Raw genomic sequence first — 27,437 nt, 5'->3', positions numbered from 1 at the left:
CAAGACAAACAGGAAAGCCAGAAGGTAAATAATGAACATAATCAGGAAATCATAAACAGGTGTGTAGAATTAAGACAAAACCAAACGAACAGGGAAACATAGATCGGTGGTGACTAGTAAGCCGGTGACGTCGACCGCCGAACGCCACCCGAACAAGGAGAGGGGCCGACCTCGGCGGAAGTCGTGACAGTCAGTACCCCCCCCCCGACGCGCGGCTCCAGTAGCGTGCCGACACCGGCCTTGGGGACGACCCAGAGGATGGGGAGCAGGGCGATCCAGACGGAAGCGGTGAAACTCCTGGATTAACGATGGGTCCAGGATGTCATCCGCCGGTACCCAGCTTCGCTCCTCCGGACCGTACCCCTCCCACTCCACGAGGTACTGAAGGCCCCTCGCCCGACGTCTGGAGCCCATAATGGCTCGTACTGTATACGCCGGGGCCCCCTCGATGTCCAGAGGGGGCGGAGGAACCTCCCGCACCTCAGACTGCTGGAGATGACCAGCCACCACCGGCCTGAGGAGAGACATGGAACGAGGGGTTAATATGATAATCAGGGGGAAGTTGTAACCTATAACAAACCTTGTTCAGTCTCCTCAGGACTTTGAATGGCCCCACAAACCGCGGACCCAGCTTTCGGCAGGGCAGGTGAAGGGGCAGGTTTCGGGTCGAGAGCCAGACCCGATCCCCCGGTGCATAAACCGGGGCCTCACTGCGGTGGCTGTCGGCACTCGACTTTTGCCGCCTGATGGCTCGTTGAAGTCGTACATGGGCAGCGAAGTCGTACATGGGCACTCGTCTCCTCCGAGTGCCGAAACCATTCATCCACCACAGGAGCCTCGATCTGGCTCTGATGCCATGGTGCCAGGACCGGCTGATACCCTAGCACACACTGAAAAGGGGTAAGATTAGTAGACGAGTGGCGTAGGGAATTTTGGGCCATCTCCGCCCAGGGGATAAACGACGCCCACTCCCCCGGCCGGTCCTGGCAATAGGACCGCAGAAACCTACCCACCTCTTGGTTGACTCTTTCCACCTGCCCGTTACTCTCGGGGTGAAAACCCGAGGTAAGGCTGACCGAGACCCCCAGGCGTTCCATAAACGCCCTCCAGACTCTAGATGTAAATTGGGGACCCCGATCAGACACTATGTCCTCAGGCACCCCGTAGTGCCGGAATATATGGGTGAATAGAGCCTCCGCAGTCTGTAGAGCCGTAGGGAGAGCGGGCAAAGGAAGGAGACGGTAAGAATTAGAAAACCTATCCACAACAACCATGATGGGGTAGATCCGTCACGAAATCCACCGATAGGTGTGACCACAGTCGTTGCGGAACGGGAAGGGGTTGTAATTTCCCTCTGGGCAGATGTCTAGGTGCCTTGCACTGTGCGCATACCGAACAGGAAGAGACATAAACCCTCACGTCCTTAGCTAACGTGGGCCACCAGTACTTCCCCGCAAGACAGCGCACCATCCGACCTATACCAGGATGACCAGAGGAGGGTGATGTGTGGGCCCAACAGATCAAACGATCGCGAACATCAAACGGAACGTACACGCACCCAACGGGACACTGGGGGGGAGTGGGTTCTGCACGTGACGCCCATTTGATGTCCACGTCCACCTCCCATACCACCGGTGCCACCAGGCAAGAAGCTGGAATTATGGGAGTGGGCTCCGTGGACCGCTCCTCTGTATCATACAGCCGGGACAGTGCGTTTGCCTTCACGTTCTGGGAACCTGGTTTGTAGGAAAGGGTGGAAACAAAGCGTATGAAAAACATGGCTCACCTTGCCTGGCGAGGGTTCAGTCTCCTCGCTGCCCGAATGTACTCCAGATTTCGGTGGTCAGTCCAAATAAGGAAAGGGGGTCTAGCCCCCTCAAGCCAATGTCTCCACTCCTTCAGAGCCCCGACAACAGCCAACAACTCCCTATCCCCCACATCATAGTTTCGCTCCGCCGGGCTGAGCTTCTTCGAAAAGAAAGCACAGGGGTGGAGTTTTGGTGGCTTACCCGAGTGCTGAGATAGCACAGCCCCTATTCCAGCCTCGGACGCGTCCACCTCAACTATGAACGCTAAAGAGGGATCAGGATGCGCCAGCACTGGCGCCGTTGTAAACAGAGCCTTCAGGTTACCAAAAGCCCTGTCCGCCTCAGCCGACCACCGCAGTCGCACCGGTCCCCCCTTCAGCAAGGAGGTAATGGGAGCCGCTACCTGGCCAAAACCCCGGATAAACCTCCGGTAGTAGTTGGCAAACCCTAAAAACCGCTGCACCTCCTTTACCGTGGTTGGAGTCGGCCAATTACTCACGGCTGAAATCAGTCTCCATCTCCACCCCTGACGCGGACAAACGGTACCCTAGGAAGGAGACGGATTGTTGAAAGAACAGACATTTCTCCGCCTTGACGTAAAGGTCATGCTCCAACAGTCGACCAAGCACCATGCGTACAAGGGACACATGCTCAGCGCGGGTAGTAGAGTATATTAGAATGTCATCTATATTCAACACTACACCCCGCCCGTGCAGGTCGCTGAAAATCTCATCCACAAAGGATTGGAAGACAGACGGAGCATTCATTAACCCATACGGCATGACGAGGTACTCATAGTGCCCAGAAGTGGTGCTAAATGCCGTCTTCCACTCATCCCCTTCCCGGATACGCACCAGGTTGTACGCGCTCCTGAGGTTCAATTTTGTGAAGAAGCGCGCCCCGTGTAATGACTCTGTCATACTAGCGATGAGAGGCAGCGGGTAACTGTATTTTACAGTAATCTGGTTCAAACCTCGATAGTCAATGCACGGGCGTAAACCTCCATCTTTCTTCTTCACAAAAAAGAAACTTGAGGAGACAGGTGAAGTGGAGGGCCGAATGTATCCCTGTCCCAGAGATTTGGTGACATATGTCTCCATAGCCGCCGTCTCCTCCTGTGACAGAGGATACACGTGACTCCTGGGAAGTGCAGCGCCCACCCGGAGATTTATCGCACTATCCCTCAGTCGATGGGGTGGTCATTGAGTCACCTTCTTTTTACAGAAGGCGATTGCCAAATCGGCATATTCGGGGGGAATGTGCATGTTGGAAACCTGGTTTGGACTTTCCACCATAGTGGCACCTAAGGAAACACCTACACACCTCCCTGAACACTGACAGGACCATCCCTTGAGAGCACTCTGTTGCCACGAAATAGTAGGATCATGAGAAGCCAACCAGGGAAGACCCAACAAAACGGGAAACGCAGGAGAGTCGATCAGAAAGAGACTAATTCTCTCCTCATGACTCCCCTGCGTTACCATAGCAATGGGAGCTGTGACCTCCAAAGGACGACTATCTAGGGCATGTACAGGGAAAGGAACATCAACGGGAACAATAGGAATCCCTAATCTATAGGCCAAGGACCGATCAATAAAGTTCCCAGCTGCGCCTGAATCTACTAGCGCCTTATGCTGGGAATGAGGGGAAAACCCCAGAAATCCTATAGATAACCACATATGAGCAACAGGGGGGTCTGGGTGAGTCGTGTGCCTACTCACCTGAGATGAACCACCAGTGTTCCGCCTACCACCTCAACTTCCTGGAGAACCTCCCCAGCACCGACCAGCAGTGTGCCCTCTGAGGCCACAGCTAGTGCAGGGAATGGTCCCCCCTCCGGTCTCCCTCGTACCAGCCCCTCCCAACTCCATAGATGTTGGGTCTAAGGGTCTGGGGGATGGAACCAACGGACCCCGATCCGGACGTCCGCGGGAGGCAGGTTATCCAGCCGGATAGATAAGTCCACCAGCTGGTCCAGGTTGAGGGTGGTGTCCCTGCAGGCTAGCTCCCTACGAACGTCCTCTCGCAAACTACACCTGTAGTGGTCGATCAGGGCCCGCTCATTCCATCCCGCACCCGCCGCCAGAGTTCTAAAGTCCAGCGCAAACTCCTAAGCGCTCCTCATCCCCTGTCTTAAATGAAACAAGCCCTCCCCCGCCGCTCTCCCTTCCGGTGGATGATCAAATACTACCCGAAAGCGGCGGGAGAAGTCCTCGTAGATATCCAGAGTCGGGCCTTCCCTTCCCCAGATGGCGTTGGCCCACTCCAGGGCTTTACCAGTCAGACAGGAGATGAGGGCACTCACTCTCTCGCGTCCCGAAGGTGCCGGCTGGACGGCCGCCATGTAGAGCTCCAGCTGGAGTAGGAACCCCTGGCACCCGGCAGCTGTTCCGTCATACGCCCCCGGGAGCGAGAGCCGAATCCCACTGGATACTGACGACGGATGGGTGGGCATGGGTGTTTGTAGAGGTGCGGGTGGCGGTGGAATGGCTGGGTCGAAGGGAAATCCTCTTCTCTCAAATCTCTCCATAGTCTGCAGCACGCGATCCATGGCTGTCCCGAGACTCTGTAACATTTTCGCGTGCTGTTGGACGCGCTCCTCTACTGGAAGAGGAGGGCTGGCTGCTCCTGCTGACTCCATTATAATGGTCCGTGATTCTGTAACGCTTTCGTTTAGAGAAGTAGCGAAGTCCGGCACAGGACACAGGGATGAGTGCCAACAAAACGTGTTTACTCAAAACCATAATAAAACTTCTCCCACAGCAATAATACAGGGTTGGGAGAAACACCTCCAACAACCACAAAACAGGAAACAATCACGGACAAGACAAACAGGAAAGCCAGAAGGTAAATAATGAACATAATCAGGAAATCATAAACAGGTGTGTAAAATTAAGACAAAACCAAACGAACAGGGAAACATAGATCGGTGGTGACTAGTAAGCCGGTGACATCGACCGCCGAACGCCGCCCGAACAAGGAGAGGGGCCGACCTCGGCGGAAGTCGTGACACGACCATTCTCTTGCCTACCCCTTTAGGATTGTTTAATAAATATCAAGACTCAAACCATCTGCCTCCCGTGTCAGCATCTGGGTCTCACCTTGTGCCCTTATACCATGAGGCTAATGGTGGATCAACAACATTGTAGTTACTCCACAATACTAACCTAATTGACAGAGTGAAAAGAAGGAAGCCTGTACATAATACAAATATTTTTATACATGCATTCTGTTTGCAAAAAGGCACTAAAGTAATACTGCAAGAAATGTGGCAAAGAAATTCCCATTTTGTTTTGAATGCAAAGTGTTATGTTTGCGGCAAATCCAATACAACACACTCTCCATATTTTCAAGCATAGTGGTGGCTGCATCATTTTATGGGTATGCTTATAATCGTTAAGGACTGGGTATCAGGTTTCAGGTATGACCAAGATGCAGACAGTGTCGAAGAAACAAAAGTTGATCTTTAGTACAGGAGCAGGCAAACGACAGGTCAATGGCAGGCGGAGGTCAGTAATCCAGAGAGGGTGCAAAAGGTCCAGAATGGCAGGCAGTCTCAGGGTCAGGGCAGGCAGAACGGTCAAAACCGGGAAGGACTAGAAAACAGGAGCAAGAACAGACAGGAGCAGGGGAACAAACACTGGTAGGTTTCTCGAAACAAAACAAACTGGCAACAGACAATGGATAATGGGGAAGATGGGTGACACCTGGAAGGGGGTGGAGACAGGCACAAAGACAGGTGAAACAGATTAGGGTGTGACACTGGGGAGTTTTTCAGGATACAAAAATAAACAGAATGGAGCTAAGCACAAGCAAAATCGCAGAAGAAAACCTAGGTCAGTCTGCTTTCCACCAGACACTGGGAGTGTTGAGGTTACTGCAAACTTGGTATTGTTTGATTGGTCAATGGTTGTTGGTTTTGGGTTGAAAGGTTACACCTTCAGATGCTATAAATCGAATGAAAAACTTTTGTTCTCTCTCTTATTCTGTATCCAGTCCATGGAGGAGGGCTAGATTATCAATTCTAATTTCCTGGGCTTCTAGGCTTCTGGCCTAGTAACCATCTCTTTGCTCATGCTTTGTCCTGTAAGTTAACCTTGGGATCTATATGCCTAGAAGTATGCTTTGTAATGGTTGTTAATGCTTTGTAACTTAAGCTTTATGCCTTGTATGTGAATTCATTCATTGTACAATGTTAAATATCTGCCTTTGATATAGACAATTCTCAGACCAATTCTTGCTAGTCAACGTCAGCTCATTGCCGCATGCTTGCTTGTATATTTTAATAATCTTTATGGAGTCAGGTTAACATTTTAATAGGCTAAATGCTTAGTCTCATTACGAGTCACATGTGAGGTATTTATGCTATCATATGTAATGTATGTCAAATGTGACTGCCCACTACACATTTATTATACAGCAATTCCAGACGAGCTCTTGTACTCAGAGAAAATCTCAAACAGACAGTAACTGTGCACAAGCTGTCAAGCTCTAGGTTCCTGTTCCGTCTGTCCAGGCCAAGGGGTCATTTCCTATGACCCTGCTATGACCCATGACCCTACGCTACTGATGTGAGCATGACAACTACAGTATAGGGACATGCAATGTTCTGTATAATTTTTCTTTCTATATAATTCTATTTAATTGTAGCTGGTTTACATCCCAGTCTTCACTGGGATCAATGTCAAAGGAAGGAGGGTTTTGATTACTGGAAGTCAATGGAGTAGAACATGTACTGCATTCTTTCATGTTATCAATGACAAAGAATGCAATTTAAATTTGAGGATTGCAATCATGTTTGTTGTTGTAAGTAGGCCTATTTGTAAAAAAAAAAAAAAAAAAAAAGGATTACTTACTATGACTGTGATATGTGGTTGTCCCACCGAGCTATCTTAAGATGAATGCACTAACTGTAAGTCGCTCTGGATAAGAGTGTCTGCTAAATGACTAACACATAAATGTAATGTTCCCTGCCAGTGCCTCTACCGGACCTTTAAAAAAATAAAAACATTTAATGTAACATTTAATGTTTATTTAACTAGGCAAGTCAGTTAAGAACAAATTCTTATTTACAATGATGGCATATACCGGCCAAACCCGGACCAATTGTGCACCGCCCTATGGGACTCTAGCACAGAGATGCAGTGCCATAGACCGCTGAGCCACTGCATTTCCTAGCTCATCCAAATTCACTGTTCACCTTTCTATGTAAATACATATGCCAACATATGCAGATGACAACGAGAGAACATTTTTGGATGCAGATGGTCAGTGTAAATTTCAAGTGGTGTTGAGTTGTTGGAAATATGGAATGTTTGGCTCATCATTCCCTGCCAGCACCTCTCTATCGGACCTAACCCTCCCTTTCTGTTCTTTGTTATAGTTTTGCCCTTTTCGTGAAGTATTGTAATCTTCTGTTTTCAGACAGCATTAGAATTGTTGAGGTCTCTTATACCCAGAAACAAATGCTTTGGAAATTGTTAACATACGTGTATATTCTATGAGTTTCAGTTTTTCTATTCGTTTTCATTATGAAACAGCTTCTACAGTAAGTAAACTCACTGCAGGGACAAGACGAAGTAATGATTACACCATCCTAATGCAGAAAGGTCACTGAAACAAATATTGCCCTTCCCTTAAAGCTGTGGGAGTGTTTGGTTTATGTCAGGCTTCAAGTGTTGTCTACTGGCTCCTGACATTAACCAGACATGCCTTCCAAATATCATGGCCTTTGAGACTGGGTCACAGCTGCTGTTAATGAACCAGGCCTCCATGATAGCGCCAAAAACAGTATGAAGATAGGCAGAAACTGCTTCTCCAATAGAAATCCCAGATCACACTTGTAGGCGATGTCATGGTTAAATTGCTTAGCTAAGCTCATGTGTAGAAACACGTCATCGGGTCTAACGGTTGTCACGCACCAAACTATGCATGTGCAGGCCATCAAATCAAAAGTTACTCCTTCAATATAAAGTTGTTTTTGACGAAAATGAAAAGTTTGTCTCTTCCACGAGTAATAACGTTCCACGAGTAATAACATGTTCCACGAGTAATAACATGTTCCACGAGTAATAACATGTCCACGAGTAATAACATGTTCCACGAGTAATAACATGTCCACAAGTAATAACATGTTCCACGAGTAATAACATGTTTCACGAGTAATAACATGTCCACAAGTAATAACATGTTTCACAAGTAATAACATGTTCCACGAGTAATAACATGTTCCACGAGTAATAACATGTCCACGAGTAATAACATGTTCCACGAGTAATAACATGTCCACAAGTAATAACATGTCCACGGGTAATAACATGTCCACGAGTAATAACATGTGCAAGAGTAATAACATGTTCCACGAGTAATAACATGTTCCACGAGTAATAACATGTCCACGAGTAATAACATGTTCCACGAGTAATAACATGTCCACGAGTAATAACATGTCCACGAATAATAACATGTCCACGAGTAATAACATGTTCCACAAGTAATAACATGTTTCACGAGTAATAACATGTCCACAAGTAATAACATGTTCCACAAGTAATAACATGTTCTACTACTATTTAAGACATCAGCTCGAATCTAGGTTGTACCTTTAGATTTCAATAAAATTAACCACTAATGAAGAATTTTTCACTTCTCTCAAACCCCAAACCTCAGCCATCCAAACACCGGCCATCCAGGACCTCTATATCAGGCTGTGTGAAAGGAAGGCCCGGAAAATCGTTAAAAACTCCAGACCAACAAGTCATACACTGTTCTATCTGCTTCTGCTCAGCAAGCGTTTCCGGTGCATCAAGTCTGACACCAACAGGCTCCTGAACAGCTTCTATCTCCCATGCCATAAGACTGCTAAATAGCTAAGAAAATAGCTAACGAAATAGCTAACAAAATATCTACATGTACTATCTGAGTTGTCCCTTGTATTTTATTCTTGTTTGTGCACTGTCTCTATGCACACTCACAGGGTCCTACACACTCAGACACACTGTCACACCAACACACACACAAACACTCACTCCATCATCTGCTCACTCACAATAATATGCACATATATTTAAAGTGACTCTACACACACGCACACCCACTCACATACAAGCTGCTGCTACTCTGTTTATCTTATATTGTGTTGCCTATTCACCTTACCTCAATACATCCAGTATTCATGCACATTGTAAATATGGTACTAGAACTGACCGTGTATATAGTATGCTTACTTACTTCATCGTGTTCTTCTTATTTCTTATTTTTACATCTCTTGTGTTTTTGTTCTAACTTGTTATTTTTAGTATAACATTGTTATTGATTACTGCACTGTTGGGTTAGAGCTTGCAAGAAAGGCATTTCACTGTACTTGTGCATGTGACATTAAAAACTTTGTCTGTTTCGCAAGTGTTTCCGGAAGTCTGGTGATGTTGCGCTTCTGGGTTTAGAAACTCTGTGGTCGTAGAGAGAAATAAACATAGATGTCTGGCCACATACTAGTAGAACAAATTCATATGATCATTCCTACTGCACATTTTATTCCAGTAGAACACTGTTCACACTAGAGTCGATGTCCACGCCCCCGTGGTAATCTCAACATTATTTTACCCCATAAAAATCCACCTCAATCCACCGCATCCACCGATGTCGGCCTTCCGCATCTGTGGTAGAAGGTGGCAGAGCTTCAGCTGTGTTTGTCAGACCAGGAGACATTCCGCTAATCTGTCTTCTCATAAAAACGTCTGTAGTGTCTGCCGTTTTGCTCTACGGCACCCACAAGCATCATGGGACTCGTCTGAAGTCGGTACCGCCGATCTGCCAACTTCTGTCTGTACCGTCCGAACAGTTTGGGCTACACACTAATATGTACAGTAGTACCCACCATTGAAAGGTGAGACTCTTAGGAACACGTACATGCCGGTTGTTTTTCTCTAGGATGCACACAAGACACGTCTTACGGTAGCCAGGTACAAATTTAAAAAGTATGGAAGAACTTTGGTGCCAAAAAAGGGGTTAAATATGAGTCAATTTAAAATCAAATAAAAATCAGAGCTTTCTTATCTCTCAGATAGGCCTAAATCCATAAACACTTCAAAACTTTTATTTTTTTTACTATCTGTTTTGCCATTTATGAAATGTTATTCAAAGCGTATTATTCAAAGTATTCTTTTCATGACAATTCAATTCAGATTCATTTTGTTTCTAGACTGCAAGATGTGAAATAGGCCTTAATCTAAATATGTTAAAATATTCCTATGTAATAATTGGGACTGAGTAGTAATTGGCTTTCCCTTTTGAGTATACTCCGCCTTCTTCTTAATATTCATGATCACTCTTATAAATAGGTGAACATGACCCATCCATGTGGGTGCTTCTGTAGTTGTATCTGAACTGGCTGGACGTGCACCTGAAGTTGTATTGGAACAAGGAAGCCAGGGGTAGAGCATCATGTCAAAACCATTGTCAGACCACGATAAAAGGAAGCAGATCTCCGTGAGAGGTCTTGCTGGTGTGGAAAATGTCGCAGAACTGAAGGTCGCTTTCAACAGGCATCTCCATTTTACACTGGTCAAGGACAGAAATGTGGCAAACAAACGGGATTACTACTTTGCTCTCGCCAACACCGTGCGTGACCACTTGGTGGGCAGGTGGATCAGAACCCAGCAGTACTACTATGAGAAAGATCCCAAAGTAAGTTCCACTGTTGAAATGCTCATATCATCTGTAGCCTCCTAAAATCCATAGAATAGAATAGAACAAATAAAATGGAATATAAACTAATATAATAAACAAATATAGTTTAAACTAATATAGTATAAACAAATATAATATAAACTAATATAATATACAGTAATATGATAGAAACGAATATGATAGAAACTAATAGAAATGAAGAGAGAACCAAATGGAATAGAATGGGATGTCAAATTTCCCCTTTGGTTCACAGTAACATCTAGCAATGAAAAATAGACAACATTAGTAATTTATAATGAAGAGCATTCCATGTTAGAAAACGGTTAAAATAAGTATATGGGATAATTATTGTGTGCCTCTGACCTCAGGTGATAATCCCACTGTTCCAGTGTCCAGTGTTATTGGCAGGATAATAGCCAATTTAGAACAAATGGTTTGTAAATATCATATTTTTATGTTTTAGTTGTCAGATTATTTTACCCAGAGCTACTTAGAGTAGTGAGTGCCTACATTTTGGAACTTTTTTTTCAGACAAAGAATTGAACACACAACCCTGGTGTTGCAAGTGCCATGCTCTACCAACTGATCATAAGATATTCAAGGCAATTTAATATCACACCTATCACACATACTGTATACTCTTATCACACATACTGTAAACTCTTACCACACATACTGTAAACTCTTATCACACATACTGTATACTCTTATCACACATACTCTATACTCTTATCACACATACTGTATACTCTTAACACACATACTGTAAGCTCTTAACACACATACTGTAAGCTCTTAACACAGAGTGAAATGACACATTTGAAGCCTGGTTGTATAATTCACTACTGTAAGGGTTTTTTACTAGTCATTCCCCAGCAACATGCTGCAGTCCACAGAGGGCCTCTGTCCCTGGGTTACTTCTCTTTGCCAAATGTTGCATTGCTGCATTTATGCAAGCGGTATCACCATGACATTTCCAATTCACTAGTGCTCCTCAGCCGTGATGATCTGCCAATGTTGTGCTGTAATACTAAACCTCTCTGCGACCTTCTCCCCTCGTACATGTAGTTCACCCAGTTTATCCTAGAGCCGATATAGCTACAGCTGTAGGAGTAGCAGAGGTGCCAATTGAAATCAACGAGTGTAAAGGAGCAGGGAAAAACTTTGTTTCCATACCCTCATTGATTCGTTTTTATCAGACTGAGGCTTCTATTTAGTTAATTAGTTTTATCAGACTGAGCCTTCTATTTAGTTAATTAGTTTTATCAGACTGAGCCTTCTATTTAGTTAATTAGTTTTATCAGACTGAGCCTTCTATTTAGTTAATTAGTTTTATCAGACTGAGCCTTCTATTTAGTTAATTAGTTTTATCAGACTGAACCTTCTATTTAGTTAATTAGTTTTATCAGACTGAACCTTCTATTTAGTTAATTAGTTTTATCAGACTGAACCTTCTATTTAGTTAATTAGTTTTATTAGACTGAACCTTCTATTTAGTTAATTAGTTTTATCAGACTGAGCCTTCTATTTAGTTAATTAGTTTTATCAGACTGAACCTTCTATTTAGTTAATTAGTTTTATCTGACTGAGCCTTCTATTTAGTTAATTAGTTTTATCAGACTGAACCTTCTATTTAGTTAATTAGTTTTATTAGACTGAACCTTCTATTTAGTTAATTAGTTTTATCAGACTGAGCCTTCTATTTAGTTAATTGGTTTTATCAGACTGAACCTTCTATCTAGTTAATTCGTTTTATCAGACTGAGCCTTCGATCTAGTTGTGAATCAGCCTGATCCTTCTGTGTAGTTGTGAATCAGCCTTTTCCATAACTACCTTATTCATGAACCATCCTTACAGACAGTGAAACCTCGTCAGTAAAGATGAACAGGATCAAAAGAGATTTTCTTGACACAGAAAAAACGAAATCAGATATCAACATTGGAGTGAAAGGGACTGAATGATTGAAACATCAACGACTGCATGTAAAATTTGCACTATGAAATGAATTGCTAATCGTTTAATTCACGTTTCATTGAGTATTGAGTGGTTCATTTACACATATAATATCATAATATACTGCTCAAAAAATAAAGGGAACACTTAAACAACACATCCTAGATCTGAATGAAAGAAATAATCTTATTAAATACTTTTTTCTTTACATAGTTGAATGTGCTGACAACAAAATCACACAAAAATAATCAATGGAAATCCAATTTATCAACCCATGGAGGTCTGGATTTGGAGTCACACTCAAAATTAAAGTGGAAAACCACACTACAGGCTGATCCAACTTTGATGTAATGTCCTTAAAACAAGTCAAAATGAGGCTCAGTAGTGTGTGTGGCCTCCACGTGCCTGTATGACCTCCCTACAACGCCTGGGCATGCTCCTGATGAGGTGGCGGATGGTCTCCTGAGGGATCTCCTCCCAGACCTGGACTAAAGCATCCGCCAACTCCTGGACAGTCTGTGGTGCAACGTGACGTTGGTGGATGGAGCGAGACATGATGTCCCAGATGTGCTCAATTGGATTCAGGTCTGGGGAACGGGCGGGCCAGTCCATAGCATCAATGCCTTCCTCTTGCAGGAACTGCTGACACACTCCAGCCACATGAGGTCTAGCATTGTCTTGCATTAGGAGGAACCCAGGGCCAACCGCACCAGCATATGGTCTCACAAGGGGTCTGAGGATCTCATCTCGGTACCTAATGGCAGTCAGGCTACCTCTGGCGAGCACAGGGAGGGCTGTGCGCCCCCCAAAGAAATGCCACCCCACACCATGACTGACCCACCGCCAAACCGGTCATGCTGGAGGATGTTGCAGGCAGCAGAACGTTCTCCACGGCGTCTCCAGACTCTGTCACGTCTGTCACGTGCTCAGTGTGAACCTGCTTTCATCTGTGAAGAGCACAGGGCGCCAGTGGCGAATTTGCCAACCTTGGTGTTCTCTGGAAAATGCCAAATGTCCTGCACGGTATTGGGCTGTAAGCACAACCCCCACCTGTGGACGTCGGGCCCTCATACCACCCTCATGGAGTCTGTTTCTGACCATTTGAGCAGACACATGCACATTTGTGGCCTGCTGGAGGTCATTTTGCAGGGCTCTGGCAGTGCTTCTCCTGCTCCTCCTTGCACAAAGGCGGAGGTAGCGGTCCTGCTGCTGGGTTGTTGCCCTCCTACGGCCTCCTCCACGTCTCCTGATGTACTGGCCTGTCTCCTGGTAGCGCCTCCATGCTCTGGACACTACGCTGACAGACACAGCAAACCTTCTTGCCACAGCTCGCATTGATGTGCCATCCTGGATGAGCTGCACTACCTGAGCCACTTGTGTGGGTTGTAGACTCCGTCTCATGCTACCACTAGAGTGAAAGCACCGCCAGCATTCAAAAGTGACCAAAACATCAGCCAGGAAGCATAGGAACTGAGAAGTGGTCTGTGGTCCCTACCTGCAGAACCACTCCTTTATTGGGGGTGTCTTGCTAATTGCCTATAATTTCCATCTGTTGTCTATTCCATTTGCACAACAGCATGTGAAATTTATTGTCAATCAGTGTTGCTTCCTAAGTGGACAGTTTGATTTCACAGAAGTGTGATTGACTTGGAGTTACATTGTGTTGTTTAAGTGTTCCCTTTATTTTTTTGAGCAGTGTATATTAATCATCTGAAACCACACACTCTTGAGTTTTAGGATTAAAAAAATCAGGGTGAGGGTCAGGGTCAGGGTGAGGATCAGAGTGAGGGTCAGGGTGAGGGTAAGGGTCAGGGTCAGGGTGAGGGTCAGGGTTAGGGTGAGGGTCAGGGTGAGGGTCAGGGTTAGGGTCAGGGTGAGGGTGAGGGTCAGGGTCAGGGTGAGGGTCAGGGTTAGGGTCAGGGTGAGGGTGAGGGTCAGGGTGAGGGTGAGGGTCAGAGTGAGGATCAGGGTGAGGATCAGGGTTAGGGTGAGGGTCAGGGTGAGGGTGAGGGTCAGGGTGAGGGGTGAGGGTAAGGGTCAGTGTCAGGGTTAGGGTAAGGGTCAGGGTGAAGGTTAGGGTCAGGGTGAGGGTGAGGGAGAGGGTCAGGGTGAGAGTGAGGGTGAGGGTGAGAGTGAGGGTAAGGGTCAGGGTGAGGGTAAGGGTAAGGGTAAGTGTCAGGGTGAGGGTGATGGTCAGGGTGAGGGTGAGGGTCAGGGTCAGGGTTAGGGTCAGGGTCAGGGTGAGGGTGAGGGTAAGGGTCAGGGTCAGGGTGAGTGTGAGGGTAAGGGTCATAGTAAGGGTCAGGGTAAGGGTGAGGGTAAGGGTCATAGTAAGTGTCAGGGTGAGGGTGAGGGTGAGGGTAAGGGTCAGGGTCAGGGTGAGGGTGAGGGTAAGGGTCATAGTAAGGGTCAGGGTAAGGGTCAGGGACAGTTTTAGATTGTTGTTTTGCAGATCAGCAGTGTCCTTATAGTCTCCCCTGTGGAATGAGGTCATTTCTGGATAATATTTTTGACCATTTAGGGGGCCCTCTTTGGCTCAACAGCACCCCCAGTGGTTAGAATATAATATTTAAGAGAAGACTTAACCCAACATATCATACTTGTACCCAAATTGTTACCAATTTTGTGATAGATGTTCATATTTGTTTAGTACACATTTAGCTGCACATTACACCCCTTTTGGAGGGTTCACTCGTACACTGTACCCCAGAGTACAACATTAAGTCATTTGTTAGACTTGATACACAGCCCCCCACATACTTGATACACTAGCCCCCCACATACTTGATACACTAGCCCCCCACATACTTGATACTCTAGTGTGTCAGTACCCTCCCTGGTACAGCTACAGTATGTTTTCAGACCTCTCTTTTACTATTCATGAGTATCACACATAGACTAACCTTTACAACAACCCCAGCTGAAGCTATTTTTGCCTGAGCCAAAATGCCAATGTTATGTAACACCAACAGCAATCTGTCTCCCGTAGCACCTATCACCCCTCTTCTCTGTCCTCTGCCCCCTCCTCTCTGCCCTCCCCCTCTCTGTCCTCCACCCCCTCCTCTCTGCCCTCCCCCCTCTCTGTCCTCCGCCCCCTCCTCTCTGCCCTCCCCCTCTCTGTCCTCCACCCCCTCCTCTCTGCCCTCCCCCCTCTCTGTCCTCCGCCCCCTCCTCTCTGCCCTCCCCCCTCTCTGTCCTCCGCCCCCTCCTCTCTGCCCTCCCCCTCTCTGTCCTCCACCCCCTCCTCTCTGCCCTCCCCCCTCTCTGTCCTCCGCCCCCTCCTCTCTGCCCTCCCCCCTCTCTGTCCTCCACCCCCCTCCTCTCTGTCCTCCGCCCCCTCCTCTCTGCCCTCCACCCCCTCCTCTCTGTCCTCCGCCCCCTCCTCTCTGCCCTCCCCCCTCTCTGCCCTCCGCTCCCTCCTCTCCACTTTCGCCCCTCTACTCTCTCTGCCAGAGAGTGTTCCAGACCTGCCTATCCAACACCAAGAGAACAACATGTGAAATGTCAAAGGCTAAAGTACTGTAGGACTCAGGTGTCAGATTTCCACATGCAGTCGTTCACCAAGTCTTCAACAGTCCTTCAAATAATTCAATGCACTTATTAAAACAGCAGACTGTGACTCATTGGGTTAGAGACTTAATAAGATGGCCATATTCTTAATATTGTCTCTCCTCTGGATGTTAGCTCTGCTACGGTATCCCACTATCATCTCTCTCTCACTCTATCCCCCTCATCCCGTCCTCAGCGTGTGTACTACATCTCCCTGGAGTTTTATATGGGTCGCACCCTGCAGAACACTATGGTGAACCTGGCCCTGGAGAACGCTTGTGATGAGGCCATATACCAGGTGAGGGATGCTCACAGTCATACAGAGAGCTTCTTCATTGCTGTGGCTCACCACGGCAGTCAAACTGACTGCACCTTCTGTAACATAACTACATTTTCTACCCTCGTTCATTTTTTTTATTCGTCAAAGTATCTACCCTTGTTTGAACTGAATGTCATGGCCACAGAGCTGTGATTTTAACCTGATTTGACCTGAGGCCTTTGTTCCGTAGCTGGGTCTGGACATGGAGGAGCTGGAGGACATGGAAGAGGATGCTGGCCTGGGAAACGGTGGTCTTGGCCGTCTTGCCGGTCAGTTGCCTAGCTATTTCCTCTCACAGAGAGAGTGTAACATTCGTGTGCCTTAGAATATTGTATGAATTATAGTAGAATTATCAAAACATTAAAATAGCGATACAACATGATTATAAACATGATAAGTTAATTCAGTGTAACCCTAACCTAAGCCTTCCCTGGTCATCAGCATGCTTCCTGGACTCAATGGCTTCTCTAGGCCTTGCTGCCTATGGCTATGGTATCCGCTATGAGTTTGGCATCTTCAATCAGAAGATCGTCAATGGCTGGCAGGTAACCTATTTACACTCCTATGCTTTGAACTTTTTCTTTGGTTTCCCCATCATGTTCAGACCATAAGACACAGGGGAGTACTGTGAAACAACTTTGCCCGACAGACTGTATTACATTTCAATTTTTGTCATTTAGCAGATCCAGAGCAACTTACAGTTAGTGCATTCATCGTAAGATCGCTAGTTGAGACAAACACATATCACAGTCGTAGCAAATACATTTTCCCTCAATAAAGTAGTTATCAGCAAAGCCAGTGCTAGTAGGAACATATTACATTTGTTGTATAACCCAATGATTGACAGGTTGAGGAGGCCGATGATTGGTTGCGTTACGGCAACCCCTGGGAGAAGGCCCGCCCTGAGTACATGCGCCCCGTCAAGTTCTATGGCAGGACCGAGCACACCCCAGATGGTGTGAAATGGGTTGACACTCAGGTGAATAAAGGACAGGGGTCGGGGTGTGATTGAGGGTGCATAGGAGGGAGACGTGTGTGTGTGTGTGTGTGTGTGTGTGTGTGTGTGTGTGTGTGTGTGTGAAGGGAGAGAAAAACAAGGTGTTGCTATGGCAACTGGATGCCACCAATGAACCATCAATGAATATGGATTCTGTTAGCAGGTTTCTTTAAGTTCAGTCTCTTGTAATTGTGTTGACAGGTAGTGTTGGCTCTGCCATATGACACCCCTATTCCCGGCTACAGAAACAACATTGTCAACACCATGAGACTGTGGTCTGCTAAGGCCCCATGCGACTTCAACCTGAAAGACTGTAAGTCTACACTTTGCTTGGCTAATTGTTTTCACCTTGACTGGCTGCATTCCACCATTTCATATGCTTATTTTGTCAAATCTAAAAATGGCTAACATGGCTACTCATGTAGCATGACGTAATTAGCCACTGGGAACCATTATCCTGAGGGTGTGTTTTCCCTTTCTCAACAGTCAACGTTGGTGGCTACATTCAGGCTGTGTTGGACAGAAACTTGTGTGAGAACATTTCCCGCGTGCTGTACCCCAATGATAATGTAAGGATAGATCTCTCTCTAATATCCATGTGCAGCGAATATATACTGTATATACTGTACAGTGCATTCAGAAAGTATTCAGACCCCTTCCCTTTTTCCACATTTTGTTATGTTACAACCTTATTCTAAAATAGATTAAATACATGTTTTCCTCATCAATCTACACACAATACCCCATAATGACAAAGCAAAAACAGGTTTTTAGAAAATGTTACACATTTATTAAAAATAAAAAACAGATAACTTATTTACATAAGTATTCAGACCCTTTACCATGAGACTCAAAATTGATCTCAGGTGCATCCTGTTCCCATTGATCATCCTTGAGATGTTTGTACAACTTAATTGGAGTCCACCTGTGGTAAATTCAATTGATTGGACATTATTTGGAAAGGCACACACCTGTCTATATAAGGTCCCACAGTTGACAGTGAATATCAAAGCAAAAACCAAGCCATGAGGTTGAAGGAATTGTCCGTTGGTACCAAAACATTTCTGCAGCATTGAAGGTCACCAAGAACACAGTGGCTTCCATCATTCTTAAATGGAAGAAGTTCGGAATCACCAAGACTCTTCCTAGAGCTGGCCTCCCGGGTAAACTGAGCAATCAGGGGAGAAGGGCCTTGGTCAGGGAGGTGACCAAGAACCCAATGGTCACTCTGACAGAGCTCCAGAGTTCCTCTGTGGAGATGGGAGAATCTTCCAGAAGGATAACCATCTCTACAGCACTCCACAAATCAGGCCTTTATGGTAGAGTCGCCAGATGGAAGCCACTCCTCAGTAAAAGGCACATGGCAGCCCGCTAAAGGACTCTCAGACCATAAGAAACAAGCGTTACGTCTGGAGGAAACATGGCACCATCTCCAGCATGGTGGTGGCAGCATCATGCTGTGGGGATGATTTTCAGCGGCAGGGACTGGGAGACTAGTCAGGATTGAGGGAAAGATGAACGGAGCAAAGTACAGAGAAATCCTTGATGAAAACCTGCTCCGGAGTGCTCAGGACCTCAGACTGGGGTGAAGGTTCACCTTCCAACAGGACATCGAACCTAAGCACACAGCCAAGACAACGCAGGAGTGGCTTTGGGACAAGTCTCTGAATGTCCTTGAATGGCCCAGCCAGAGCCTGGACTTGAACCTGATCTAACATCTCTGGAGAGCCCTGAAAATAGCTGTGCAGCGACGCTTCCCATCCAACCTGACAGCGCTTAAGAGGATCTGCAGAGAAGAATGGGAGAAACTCCCCAAATTCAGGTGTGCCAAGCTTGTAGCGTCACACCCAGGAAGAATCAAGGCTGTAATCGCTGTCAAATGTGCTTCAACAAAGTAAAAGGTCTGAATACTTATGTAAATGTGATATTTCTAAAACCAGTTTTTGCTTTGTCATTATGGGGTATTGTTTGTATATTGAAGAGGGGGGAAAAAACATTTAATCAATTTTATAATAAGGCTTTAATGTAACAAAATGTCAAGGGGTCCGAATACCTTACGAATATACTGTAGATATTATACTTTAGATATATAACATATTATAACAGGTCTGGTCTATATTCTGTATTTCTTCCCCCCAAAAAATGACTGGTATTGACTGGAATTTGAAAACAAGTGAATTGTGTTGAATTCAAGATGGCGACAGACAGATGTGCAGGTCAGTGTGGATTCACCACTACATGTCTTTCTCCCCAGTTCTTTGAGGGCAAGGAGCTGCGTCTGAAGCAGGAGTACTTTGTGGTGGCCGCCACTCTGCAGGACGTCGTCCGTCGTTTCAAGGCCTCTAAGTTTGGCTCCAGAGAGATTGTCCGCACAGACTTCGCCGAGCTACCAAACAAAGTGAGAACCCCCTATTGGTTATTCAAACATATACTGATATGTTTTCATGTCACTTACAGTTGTGGTACCCTTGCACGATTAACTCTCTGTCTTTTAAAATAAGTTGAAATTTAGAAAACTTTTGTTTCATTTACAATTTATTTGTTTGATTTGCAATGACACCGGACCCAAAAAATGATAATCAAAACTGACATTTTTATTTTTCTAGTCAAAAAATGGCCTGGACTAAATTATTCAAAATTCCAACTAATATGACAATTGTGTAATTTATCTCACATGTGGTAAGTTACAGGTGCCTACAGAATAAAAATAACCATTCAACCCGTTTTCAAAAGAGAAGACTGAACGTTTTGCTCCATTGTAAAGTGCAAGGGTGCCAATATATGTGACTGCAACTGTCTCCATGTCACTGGCTTAAGTATAGTTGTGTTGATGACTTGTTTCGATGTGAATTTGTGATATAATAAAAAGAATAACAATGTACTCGATGTATTTCACATCCAGGTTGCCATCCAGCTGAATGACACTCACCCTGCCATGGCTATTCCTGAGCTGATGAGGGTCCTGGTTGATGAGGAGAAGCTGGGTTGGGACAAGGTGAGTGGAAGCTGATGAGGGTCCTGGTTGATGAGGAGAAGCTGGGTTGGGACAAGGTGAGTGGAAGCAGATGAGGGTCCTGGTTGATGAGGAGAAGCTGGGTTGGGACAAGGTGAGTGGAAGCTGATGAGGGTCCTGGTTGATGAGGAGAAGCTGGGTTGGGACGAGGTGAGTGGAAGGTGATGAGGCTCCTGGTTGATGAGGAGAAGCTGGGTTGGGACAAGGTGAGTGGAAGCTGATGAGGGTCCTGGTTGATGAGGAGAAGCTGGGTTGGGACAAGGTGAGTGGAAGGTGATGAGGGTCCTGGTTGATGAGAAGCTGAAATTATTTATATATACACTAGATGACTGATTGGGGGTGCTGTGTTGAAGCCACCTTGCCTCCATCTTGGCACTCCCTCACCGTTGTAAACAAATATTTTAAAAGCTATAGAAATATATGTATTAATGTCTACATGTGTTTTTGACACATGTATTCTATTACAGACACCTTAATGCATACTTTAAAATTATATTATATGAGCTAAACATACAAATAAAACATGAAAAAAATGGATGACTAATGTTACTGTCCCCACTACAACAAAACATACTTAAATTCATGCATTTTTGTCCTTGAAACATTTAATTGAAATACTGTAGAATTCCATTCATTCCTATGGAAGACTGCTCCTACTGGAGAGTGCCAATATGGCTGACCAGTGGCCTCAATGGTCAATAAATGGCATCAGCAATCCAGGGTTTATATACATCATTGGTTCTGATGTGTCACACTGGGTAGACTGAATTGTTTTAATTGGCACTGCCCTGGGCAGTATTGTACCGTATATCCAGTATTACTTCGAAAGCTATGGAGTGTGGGGTTGTACTTCAATAATGAAACCAGCAGGGGGCAAACAATACCAGCATAGAAGAATGTGTTGGCTTGGCAACACACTACAGATAAAGATTTAGAACAAATGTAAAGCTAGGACTACTAAGACTACCATTAATTTATCCTACTTCTGTCTAGAGAGGGTAAAATGAACCATGAGGTATATAAATGGTATTATCTGACCTCTGTCCCTGTGTGTGTCCAGGCCTGGGACGTGTGTGTCCGTACCTGTGCCTACACAAACCACACCGTGCTGCCTGAGGCCCTGGAGCGCTGGCCCATTGACCTGTTCCATCACCTGCTGCCACGTCACCTGGAGATCATCTACGAGATCAACCGTCGCTTCATGGAGGTACGTGAGGCCGATGGCACAAAGACTAACGGTAGCCTACCATACAGAAAGTGTTTATTACAGATCAGTTTTCCTTAAGCTTTATCTAACTGAAACTATTGTACCACAATGTATTATTATAGGCTAACTTTATTTAAATCCAACTTTGTTACAGAATATTAATGTCCACCTTGTGGAAAGCTAAACCTTTGTTTCACCTGTCCCTCCAGTATGTTGCCTCGAAGTTCCCTGGAGACAACGACCGTCTGCGTCGCATGTCCCTGATTGAGGAGGGAGGATGCAAGAAAGTCAACATGGCTCATCTGTGTATCGTTGGTTCCCATGCTGTCAACGGCGTGGCCCGCATCCACTCTGAGATCCTCATCGCCACTCTGTACGTGTCCTACACAAACACAATTACATTTAAATCATCATATTTAAACAGCACAAACGCAACACATACACATTATGATACTATTGGTGATGCGTGCACATTTTGATTGGATTCGTTTGAAGAGCTAAAGTGAACTAATTTGATATTGTTTGTGCTACTATGTGCAGGTTCAAGGACTTCTATGAGTTGGACCCACACAAGTTTCAGAACAAGACCAATGGGATCACCCCCCGTCGCTGGCTGGTTATGTGCAACCCCGGCTTGGCGGAGGTCATCGCAGAGGTGCGGGATTGTTGCAAAAGCGTTAGCATTTAGAATGGAGTGAGGTTTTCACTGGATGTAGCCATTTGTCTATATATATATATATATATATATATATATATATATTAATCCTTATATTTATAGAATCATGTATAATATCATTGGAATTAAATAGATGTTTCTGTTCTTGATGATAGTATCAGGAAGCGGATACTTGCACACTAACATTTCTCATGTCATCCCGTTGGTCAGAAAATTGGAGAGGAGTTTATCCGTGACCTTGACCAGCTTAAGCGACTGTTGAAGTTCGTTAATGATGATGCTTTCATCCGTGACATCGCCAAAGTCAAGCAGGTGAGTCTCACTAAGTTGTCACCTCTGGTGTTTACTAAGATACTGTAACAGCCTACTGTATGTCTGTGTTAACTCCACGCTCCCATCATATCCCTCCTTATGTAGGAGAACAAGCTGAAGTTCGCTGTGCACCTGGAAGAGCACTACAAGGTCAAGATCAACCCCCAGTCCATGTTTGACTTCCAAGTCAAAAGAATCCACGAGTACAAAAGACAGCTGCTCAACTGTCTGCACATGATCACCTACTACAACCGTTAGTGCTACCTTGGCTCTCTCACTCTCACTCTCACTCTCTCACTCTCACACTCTCACTCTCTCACTCACTATATACCTCTCTGTCTCTTTCTCAGGTATCAAGAAGGAGCCCAACAAGCACTGGACCCCAAGAACCATCATGGTCGGAGGAAAGGTATGTTTGGTGCCCCCCCAGCCACCAGTGTTTAGTTACAGGAAGTACATATAGAATAATACCTCCCATCCACAACTCACTGTTATTATGCAACACCCTCTCCCCCCTGCTTTTCTCCCAGGCTGCACCAGGCTACCACACAGCCAAGATGATCATCCGTCTCATCACAGCTATCGGTGAGGTTGTCAACCACGACCCCGTTGTCGGCGACCGCCTCAAAGTTATCTTCCTGGAGAACTACAGAGTCACCCTGGCTGAGAAAGGTGACTGACTAACCCGTAACTCCATGGGTATCTGTTGTTGTGACGTATACTCTTCTTGTACTGCATCCCTATGCTTATAGTTTGCTCACCCTCCTTGTCTCCTCCCAGCCATCCCCTCTGCCGACCTGTCTGAGCAGATCTCTACAGCTGGCACCGAGGCCTCTGGCACTGGTAACATGAAGTTCATGCTGAACGGTGCTCTTACCATTGGCACCATGGATGGAGCCAATGTGGAGATGGCCGAGGAGGCCGGAGAGGAAAACTTCTTCATCTTCGGTATGAGAGTGGAGGATGTGGACGCAATGGACGCCGGCAAAGGGTGAGCATGAGGACATGGACATGGGGATCGGAAGGCAGAGAGGACACTGGGTTAGGGTAAGGGACAGGGAAGTAAGGAGAAATTGATCCACAGGAATGGGAGTGCTGTAAGCGGAGAAAGGGGTTACAGAGGCTGTGCCAGCCAGAGTACAGAGGCTGTGCCAGCCAGGGTACAGAGGCTGTGCCAGCCAGGGTACAGAGGCTGTGCCAGTCAGGGTACAGAGGCTGTGCCAGCCAGGGTACAGAGGCTGTGCCAGCCAGGGTACAGAGTTGACAGTGAGGTCAGAGGGAGATAGACAAGTGACAGGGCAGACATACTGTTTGGCCAGGTCTCCCTTGTATCTCAACGTTTAAGATAACACATGTTTTTCTGTTTAAGATAATAGAGAGACAAAACCAAACTGGAGAGCGCGTCCTTCTGAACAGCGAGATTTAAACACTGCCTTTGTCTTGCACAGATACCACGCCTCTGAGTACTACAACCGTATTCCCGAGCTGAAGCAGGCCATGGACCAGATTGCTGGCGGCTTCTTCAGTCCCAAGCAGCCTGACCTCTTCAAGGAACTTGTGGACCTGCTGATGCACCATGACAGGTAATCACATCAACACACACGGTCACTCACACAGAGAGCCATGCAATGACCTTTGGTGGGGTAGGTGCTCAAAGTAAAAAAAAAAAAGGGCACACTCACTCATCACACATTGTAGAAGTAGCAAGCTAGAACCACAGATGAAAGGGAGTTGAGCATCTTTGCCCCTGTTGGGGTGGGCTATACTAGCTGATCATCAGTAATACAGGCCAGATGAATTAACTAGTTAGCTAGGCTATGCTGTCAAACAAGCACACTAGTCCTTACTTATTTGAATTTGTTCTACTCTGACAAACAGTCTACCTGCAGTTGCCCATTCCCTGGCCCTGACCGTGAGATAGAACACATGCTAGCAACTCCAAAGTAACCTACTGGTGGTCATTTTTTTATTCGCCACTAGGCGGCGGTAGGTAGCTCACACATGCAACGAGGATGAGCACAGCAACCCACTGCGCCAGTGGCAGAAGGGTGGTGAGGGGACTATTTTCAAGATTTATGAGTTGATGAGAAATGATCTAGTTTGATAGGCAAGTTGTTGCATTTAACATTACAAGATAGAAAAGAGATGATTCCATGTGTTATTTCATAGTTTTGATGTCTTCACTATTATTCTACAATGTAGAAAATAGTAGAAATAAAGAAAAACCCTTTAATGAGTAGGTGTGTCCAAACTTTCGATTGGTACTGTATATATATTTTATACCCCACCAATCAAAAGGGCAGGCTTTATGTGTGGAGACGCACCTCAAATGTATTTTCTTGTATTTATTCATCTCTAATGTTTTATGTACAGGTTCAAGGTGTTTGCTGACTACGAAGCCTACATCAAATGCCAGGACAAGGTCAACCAACTGTACAAGGTCAGTGTTATGCCTAAACAAAATAGGTCCTAGATCACCGTATCTGTCGATACCTTCTCAAATATTGCACTGCAAAAAGTGAAATCTAAGCAAACCTAAATATCTTATATTGAGTGATAATTTTTCTTATTTCAAGACATTTTTCAAGATATTTTACCTTAATAAAACGATAAAGGTAAAATATCTTGAAAAAAGATCAATTTCTCGTATTAAGCCTTTTTTAGGTTGCTAAGAAAAAAGATGAAAAGCACACTCAATTTAAGTGAATTATCGCTCAATATAAGATATTTAGGCTTGCTTATATTTCACTTTATGCAGTGTGATCTCAACATAATCTTTCCTTCCTTCCCTCCTGTCTGTCCCTCCGTCTCTCTCTACTAACAGAATCCCAAGGAATGGACCAAGATGGTGATCCATAACATTGCGGGCTGTGGTAAATTCTCCAGCGACCGCACCATTGCCCAGTACGCCCGAGAGATCTGGGGCATGGAGCCCAGCCTGGAGAAGATCCCTGCCCCCGATGAGAAACTCAAATAAGCTGTCCGTCCAATCCCATCTCCACCACTTACCCCATGCTACTGCTGTTAGGAGATAAGCACCATTAGATACGTCTGAGGAAAACGGTGAATCATTTCTCAAAACACTTGAATGACTGTAGTGATTGATGCCTGTCTAATTTGTCTCATACACAAAGTTCTGGCTATTCACATGGCTCATACCTTATTGTGACAGGTCTTGAAACCAGAATAGCAATAAATGAAAAATTAAGCAATGCCTTCTGTTTTGTAAAAATAGAGAGGTGAATTTACCGGTGTTCGCTGTTCCGTCACTAATCAGACCGTGCAGGTAGTTACAATCTAAACTGCTATTGTGGAGAAGACATACGAGTTGTGTGGTGAGTTTTGTGTTTGGTTGTGCATTCTGGAGTGTATCATTATGTATGTAGGCTTGGATCCATTCTGAATGAGTTTCTGTGGTCTTAAATGCAAGAGTAGGTTGAGCTGTATGTTTTTTATCTTAGCTTGAATGCTGTCAGTATCGTGCACGCATTCTCAAAGCATAGACTCTAGTCCATGATGAGAACAATCATTCTCTTTTGGTACTGCCATGATCGTGCTGTGTTTGCCCCTCTGAGCGGACAATAGACACTGGCCCTGATCTGACAACTCAGTGTCTGCTCTTTTTGTCCATAAAAACACATGGATGGGTTTGCCCCTCTACATCCCATCTACTTTATATGTATGGCAGTGTTGGCTGGTGAGGGTAGAACGGCTCATAATAATGGCCGTAACGGACCGGATTGAATGGCTTCAAACACCTGGAAACCATGTGTTTGATGTAGTTGATACCATTCCAGATATTCTGCCCAGACATTAAAACAAGCCCGTCCTCCCCAATTAAGGTGCCAGCAACCTCCTGTGATGTATGGTGCCTAACCCTCTGAGGGGACATAGGCCTGCATTAATATGTTGATCTGAATCTCCCACAGAAGGGTTGCTGAGGGGAGGACGGCTCAAAATAATGACTGGAAGGGAGTGACTGGAATGGAGTGACAGGAATGTTATCAACTACATGGAAACCATGTGTTTGATACTATTCCGTTCCAGCCGTTACGATGAGCGTGTCCTCCCCAATGAAGCTGCAACCAGCCACCTGTGGAGCTAGTCTTTTTACTTTTTAATTGGGTAGAAAAAACAATGCTAAACAGCTTTATGTTTGTCAACTTGCGTATGTTTTGTCTATATGAAGAAACCAACGTATCCACGTAGTTTATTTGAAGGCCTCTGAGGGCTAGCCTGGGAACCAGTGAAGCAGAGCAACGGAGGGGTGGGATAACACAGCTGCTCCACAGTTGGAGGAAGCATGTCAGTGTTTTGATGTTGAGACCCACATAATGGTCTTGCCACCCATTCTGAAACCCAGCTCTCTGTTTGTTTCACCTTACGGCTGTCAATAATGCCAACTGTAACCAACGAAGCCCCATCCTCCTACCCCATCTTTTCAGGATGTTCTAGTCTAGTTATACAAACACATTAAAGTATACTAGACACTAATGCCTTTTGTCTTTTCTTCACCACGCACAAACATTCCACTATCAGCATGTGCATTCTACAGATGTTGCATCTTAGAATTGAAGACACATGTCCCCGAACTGAAATTATGAAACAAGTTAAGTTGCCACCTACCACTGGGCACAAACTGGTTGAATCAATGTTGTTTCAACGTATTTTCTCAACATATTGTGATAAGTCATCCAAAAGAAGTAAACTGTTTTTTTGAGGGGAAATTTCAACCACAGGTTTATGTCATCATGGTAACCAAATTTTGACATAGATTAACCTTTAATAAAATATGTTGAATTTGTACCTTTAAAACAACGTCGGATCTTCAACGTTACATCCACTATCATGAAAAAATATATAGGCTGTGCAGCAGCTCTTACCGGAAAAAATTTTTATTTATTGCTACCCTCTG

The 27,437-nt window shown here is 45.3% G+C and overlaps 1 protein-coding gene across 1 annotated transcript; it reads left to right on the top strand.

Moving 5' to 3' along the window:
• Nucleotides 1-10,165: 10,165 nt before the first annotated feature.
• pygma (phosphorylase, glycogen, muscle A) lies at nucleotides 10,166-27,016 on the top strand. Its single transcript, XM_014129429.1, has 20 exons — nucleotides 10,166-10,493; nucleotides 16,195-16,296; nucleotides 16,508-16,586; nucleotides 16,759-16,862; nucleotides 17,165-17,296; nucleotides 17,516-17,627; nucleotides 17,801-17,883; nucleotides 19,569-19,712; nucleotides 20,217-20,309; nucleotides 21,388-21,534; nucleotides 21,744-21,907; nucleotides 22,075-22,189; nucleotides 22,421-22,522; nucleotides 22,628-22,775; nucleotides 22,873-22,931; nucleotides 23,053-23,194; nucleotides 23,303-23,513; nucleotides 23,971-24,105; nucleotides 24,896-24,962; nucleotides 25,347-27,016. The coding sequence occupies exons 1-20, from the start codon at nucleotides 10,251-10,253 to the stop codon at nucleotides 25,497-25,499; spliced, it is 2,535 nt and encodes an 844-aa protein (XP_013984904.1). The 5' UTR covers nucleotides 10,166-10,250; the 3' UTR covers nucleotides 25,500-27,016.
• The last annotated feature ends 421 nt before the right edge of the window (nucleotides 27,017-27,437 follow it).

The sequence above is a fragment of the Salmo salar genome, chromosome ssa11, assembly GCF_905237065.1.
Source record: "Salmo salar chromosome ssa11, Ssal_v3.1, whole genome shotgun sequence".
Lineage (NCBI taxonomy): Eukaryota > Metazoa > Chordata > Actinopteri > Salmoniformes > Salmonidae > Salmo > Salmo salar.
Note: the sequence above shows the minus strand (reverse complement) of the source record. Positions and strands in the feature narration are given on the sequence as shown.